Source organism: Sorex fumeus, unplaced genomic scaffold, assembly GCF_029834395.1.
Source record: "Sorex fumeus unplaced genomic scaffold, SorFum_2.1 ptg000043l, whole genome shotgun sequence".
In the NCBI taxonomy this organism is placed as follows: Eukaryota; Metazoa; Chordata; class Mammalia; order Eulipotyphla; family Soricidae; genus Sorex; species Sorex fumeus.
The window spans coordinates 39,021,147-39,027,146 of NW_026606100.1; the positions used below are offsets into that span (position 1 = coordinate 39,021,147).

The window sequence follows — 6,000 nt, forward strand, 5'->3', positions numbered from 1 at the left end:
AAACAACTAAAAAATTTGAGAAGAGCGAGATGAGAAACTCTTCCCTAAAACGATCTTCCTAAATGTACAAAATAATTACAAAAAAAAAATGTACAGAAATAATTCTTCTCATTTCATAATCTTACGATGAAAATGAAATGCTAATGTCTTAAGTGGCCAATAAAGGACTAACTATAATAATTAGAAATACCAGAATAGGACTTTTCCAATAAAAACGATCACTACCATCACCACTACCACTGCAACCACTGACCAATGAAAACTGCAAAAACTGTAATTTTCTATCTTACCATCTAGAAGAAACACAGCAAACATGCAGAAGTAATAACTACCTTCCTAAGATGACAAAGGACAAAATGTTTTTTAATTTCCAGATACACATCTCCCCAACCCCCAGCATTCTCACTCACTGATTCTCTTCCCTCTGTTCTCTCCCAATCTGGGGTTGGGGTAGAGGGAACCTAAAATCCTCTTGAGATGTTGCATCTAATTAATAGGTAAAATTATTACCTGATTTCACACCTGGGTCTCCTGAGTGTGTCACCACCTCGTTAGGCTCAATTATCCTTAAATTTCTCAGCTGAAAATCCGGGTGACTTGTCCTTAAGAAGAGAGAGAACAGGATATTGCAGACTTTGACCTCAGTAAACGTGGCGAGGCACAGTCAGAGCGGAAATCAACCTAACGTCACTGTTCCTTCATCACTATTCCTTCGTTAGGCCGAAGAACTCTCACCCCAGTTATCAGGAGGGAAATAAATCTCAGATGGAACAGATCAAACATCATGGGAAATTAAATCTTCTCAGGTCTCACTCTAACCAGTGAATCCTCTTTAACTAAGCCCTATTCAGTATCTTATTTGCCTAAGAAGATTATATTTGCAACAACAAATTTTCATGTGTACAAATTCTGTTTCGTTCTTTTTTCAAGTGTGCCTATACTTTAATTGAGAGCTCTTCTTCAGAGGGGACAATCTTACCTCTGAGGAGACACGTCCTGACTATATAAGCTTCCCTATCATAGCTTTTGAGATTGATTTTCATTTTAATTTCTTATTGAGATTTGCACACACATCTCCCATCCCAGTGTAGGGATAATCTGATGCCATGAACCCCAAGTATGAAAGCCTACAGTGTCTCTTAACCTCCCCAAGAGTCAACCTTCCAGCCCTCAATCAGCTTTACCCATCTTTCAGTGCCCCTAAATTTGGGCTCACTTCAGCAGCACATCTACTAGAATGGAAACGTTACAGAGAAGATTAGCATGGGTCCTGTGCAAATTCATGCCACGTTCTGCATTTCTCTTCACAATGACTGGTTCTTCTATATGTAGGATTTATCTGTTTCATGTGAACTTTAAAATGGATGAACACTGAATTATTAATAATTAAATCTTTTTAATTTGTATACCTGTTCAAAAAGAGAGATAGCATTTAAAAAAACCTGTTTCTTATCCATAAACCTCTGATCTACAATTTCATGGAATTCTAGGAGATGAGCTCTATTAATCTATACATGTGTGGGTATCATCACCTCCACAATAAAATTTTTAAAAACAATAAATGAGAGAAATATCTCTCCCATATAGGAAACATAGGAAAGGGGCAAAAAAATATTGTCTAAGTCGACAGAACTAAAAATTTTGTCCATAGAAATGAGCTTATGAATGGGAGGGTTCCTCGGGCACTGATGGAGAGAAGCGGGTTCTCTGATGGTAAGAGTGGCATCAGCATGATGCAAGCATGGAAAGTATGATTAACAGTATTGTAAATCCTGGTACCTCAATAGGTAAAGGTAAAGGCCCTCCCGTTGATCGTCGATTTGCTCGAGCGGGCCCAGTAACGTCTCCATTGGAGACTTTGTTGTTACTGTGTCTGGCATATCGAATACTCTCGGTAGCTTGCCGGGCTCTCCGAGAGGGGCGGAGGAATCGAACTCGGGTCGGCCATGTTGGCCGCTTGTAAGGTGAAAGCCCTACCGCTGTGCCTCAATAAAAATGGGAAAAATTCTAAAAATTAGTAAGTTCCCCTAAAATTCTGACACCTGAGAATTTCCTTCTTTCAGGTCGAATCAGTTAACATGTATTTCCTGAGAATCTTCCACGATGCAGGTCCTTTTCTAGACAGAGCAATGAACAAAACAGACATCTACAATCACAAGAGGCTTTTATGGGCAGGAAGGGGTTGACAAAAGGATATGGGAGGAGAAGCAATAGACACAAAACAAGAGTAAAATCTGTCAGATAAAGTCTGAATCCCATGAAACAAAGTAAAGCAGAGTATGGCTGGAATACCTGAGAGAAAGGAAGGAATGCAGAGAATCTGAGGTAATTTAGTTATAATTTACCCAACATTTTCTAGTAGTAGTAGAAGAGGAATCCAAGTCAACTCAGTCTACTGCACAGCCAGAAGATAAAGACTTTTTACCAATCATTCTAGGCCTACTCTCAGATGCCTGCAAAGGCAAATTCTTGACTGAGAAAATTGCAGATCCCCAGATACCATTCTTAGTATTAAAAAAAAGATGAATGTTGGGCCAAGAAGGCAGTTCAACGGAATGGAGCACAGCTTGGCAGGACAGAGGCTCAGGTTCAAGCCCCAGCATCATATAGTTTCCTGAGCACTGAAGCCAGGAGTGGCCCCTGAGCACTGTCATATATGGCCCCAAACCTATTTGTTTTGGTCTTTAACTTCTTTCACAAAAGATTTTTGGTTTTCAGAGTGCAAGTTCTATGCTATTTTTATTCGATTTATTCATAGGCACTTTACTGTTTCAATGTTATTATTACTGAATCTTTTTTTTTTATTTGTTTTTGGACCATACACAGTGGTGCTCAGAGCTTAACCGTAGCTCTATGCTCAGGAATCACACCTGGCAGGTTCAAGGAAGAATATGGAGTGCCGGGCCATGGGGGTTGAACCCAGGTGGGCCACATGCAAGGCAAGCACCCTACCTGCTGTCCCATCTCTGCAACAGATTTATAAGATGGGGAGACTAGGAAGTCAACATCTCTACACAGTCGAAAGTAAAACTGGTCCCAGTGAATAACTTAGGCACAGCACGAGAGAACTGGAGGCAAATTACTTAGTTCTTTATCCACTTAACAGAAAAACAAAGATAATCTGCCACAGGCTATTACACCTCAGTTTCTGCCAAGACTGAAACCTCTGAAGTTCAAGCTCTCTCTGTGATCATCACCTCTACCTGCAAGGATCAAAGAAGCCACGGAGCAGCTAAAATTAGACACCCTGCACCTGTGCATATGCTGGGCTCTGCGGAGACCAACACACATCCACTCTCCACTTGCTTAGATAATCTTAGGCTCTCCATCAGAGCAGGGTCATCATCCAAAATCACCGCTAGAAGGGAGCTCAGGAGTCCTTCCGATCTAGCTCCCTCCCAGTTTCTAGCAAACAAACTGAGAAACAACAAACCGAACACAGCTCAAGACCTCAAAGCTACTAGTGAGACAGAGTTAAGTGAGCACCAGAGTCCTGGTCTTCTGACTCCCAGCTCTGTGCTCTGCTCCTCCTTCCCAGGACTTCCCTGGTGTGAATGTGGTGATGTGAGCTGAGGCAGGTAAAAAGAAAAGAAGGCAGAAATTCACGGTGTGCATAAGATGGTTACGGCACATTTTCCTCCCCTTTTGCCAAGAAATCCCAACAGGGATAGGATGACCCCTTCCCTTACCCCAGTGCATATGATAAGAATAACATGTTTATCATTCAGGAAGGAGCAAAAAACAAGGACAGAGCTGCTCAATACAGCGCAAGGGGAAACCTGGGTAGACTGGACAAGTTCTGGGGTGGAGAAGCAGGAATTGTGATCTCTGAACCCATCTCTCCTCCTTTTGATTACTGTCACCCTGATTTTCCTTTGGAGAATGAGGAAAGATTGCTCACGCAGTACCAGAGTTCAGATAAGTCTTTCTGCTTGTTCAGGCAAACCTAGGACCCACACCCAGTTTTTCCATTTCTCCAGTCACCTGGCTAGCTCAGGGATGGAAGGACTAGGATCAAATCAGCCCAATGGGCACAAGATAATGAGAATTCAGCTCTATCTGAATTTTTGCTGGAACCTTCTATTTCTGCTGGCACTTTCAGTTCAGAAACACCTGACTTGCCATAAAGAAGTCGTCTACCTGAAAATGAAGCCAACACTGAAGAAATCAGAGCCAAAAAGACATAATCGCAAGGTAAAGTTGAATGCCAGTACTGGTCTCTTGGACCTTGCTAGTCCAGAAGCCTAATTCATTTTTGAGCTAAATTTCCATCACTTAAAATAGAAGTTTAAACTGAATGGCACTCACATTCTGCCACTTATAAGAGGAATCTGGAACAAACAGCCACCCCCCCCACACACACACACACACACTCCATCCCACCATTCGCTCAGCCTCTCAGTTGCCTGTGAAACTCATAAGGTGAGGCTCTACCAGATGACTCTCCGGTCCCCAAAACGTTGTGATTCTATGAACCTGGCAAAGTCCATTTGGTCCTATCAGGCTGCTATCAGTCTTGACCACTTGCCTGCTGCCACTTCTGCTCTTTACAGGAAGTTCCCCCACCACCACCACCTGCTGGTTTGCTGCACCTTGCCACACCCTTCCAGGGGACAGGTCCAGTTCTCCACCATCCCTGACATGTGGCGGCAAGGTCAAGTTCAAGCCGAGGTCAGCCTGGGATCTGTCCACTCAGGAGCACAAGCTTGAGCCATGGTCCTTGCTCAGCAAGTGGGTCTGTCTACACTGCCGAGTCATTCATTCATTCAAGGCTCAGCGTGGACGTGGGTCAGAGACTGGGGAACCCTGGCGTGGGCTCTCCCGAAGTTTGGCTTCTGGCCTGTGTAGACTCTGAAAGTGTGGTCCCATCTTCCCACGTGATGGCCTGCTCTGGTCAATACACCTTGGTGGTGGAGGGAGGAAAACTGGCCGAAAAGTGCTTAACGTGAGACGGAGAGGTACCCGGGGGCCGATCACTGCAGGGATCTTCCTGCAAATGACGCCCAGGAGCGGGCAGGGGTCGCGGCTGCCGATCTGAGAGGCGGCGGCACGGACAGACCCGGCTGCGAACTGCAGGTTGTGGGATTTGTCGGGACTGTCATTTGCGGGTTTGATTTCCGGGGGAGCGGTGCGAGCGCCGGGGCTCGCGTCCCCGCAGCCCAGGCGGGACGCAGAGGGACCAACTTCCTGCAAGCACCGGGGCCTTCCTGCGGGGCCGGGCGGGCGCCGGTGGTCCCCGCCCCCTCGGGCCGCGCGTCGCAGCTCGCTGCGGGGACGCGGCTGGGGCGGCCGGCGACAGCCCGAGATCCCCTTAGAGACCCCCCCGGAACTTGCTCGGCACCCTCCCCGGCTCGGGCTCGGGGGTTGCTCGGAGCGGCCCTGGCCTCGACCCGGGCGCGCCGGCAGCTCCCGCCGCTCCTCGCCCGCTCGGCCCTGCCCTCCCGGGTGCACCACGCGCGCCGGGCCCCGGGGGGCGGGGGCCGCGCGCTGCCCGGACGCCGGCTCGCCGGCGGAGTTCCCCTCACCTTACTCGCGGTGCCTTTCTGGAGGCTGCCATTCGGCGGTGACGTGCCCGGGTGCACGTCAGGGGAGCGCAGACCAGCTGATCACCCGCCGGCCGGCGGCAGGGAGGGACCCAGCGGAGGCCCGCGCTCCGCGCCCGAGGCCACGCCTCCTCTGTGACGTCAGCGCGTCCGCCCCGCCCCCCTCGCAGGCCCCGCCCCCGGAGCGCGGCAGGCTCGGGTCGCTAAGGCTGTGTGCGCGGCAAGTTTCTGCCCGTATCCCGGCAGCAGATGGAGGATGCGCTGCCACCCCTTCGCTCTCACGTCTGCGCGCTTTTAGACCCGGTCCTCCACGAGAAATAGAAAGAAGGACTTCGGGGGCTAAAAGTGCTGCGCCGTGATGGGCCGCTCTCACCCGTTCCGGCCTTTCTGATAGAGATGACAAAGGGGACGTAGCCCTTTCCTGAGCTTTTCAGAGATGGGCCCCCAAATACAGGGC

General features: G+C 48.4%; 1 protein-coding gene across 3 annotated transcripts in view; it reads right to left on the reverse strand.

Moving 5' to 3' along the window:
- The window catches only part of XPNPEP1 (X-prolyl aminopeptidase 1), a 49,848-nt gene extending 44,190 nt beyond the window's left edge, over positions 1 to 5,658 (reverse strand). For 2 of the 3 annotated variants that reach the window (XM_056120395.1, XM_056120394.1), the window contains exons 1-2: positions 5,526 to 5,658; positions 511 to 602 (exon numbers count right to left, since the gene is read on the reverse strand). In XM_056120395.1, the coding sequence (XP_055976370.1) occupies positions 511 to 602; positions 5,526 to 5,557 (124 nt within the window). In that variant the 5' untranslated portion in view covers positions 5,558 to 5,658. The remainder of the gene's footprint in view (positions 1 to 510; positions 603 to 5,525) is intronic. The other variant, XM_056120396.1, reaches the window with a different exon arrangement.
- Positions 5,659 to 6,000: the final 342 nt, after the last annotated feature.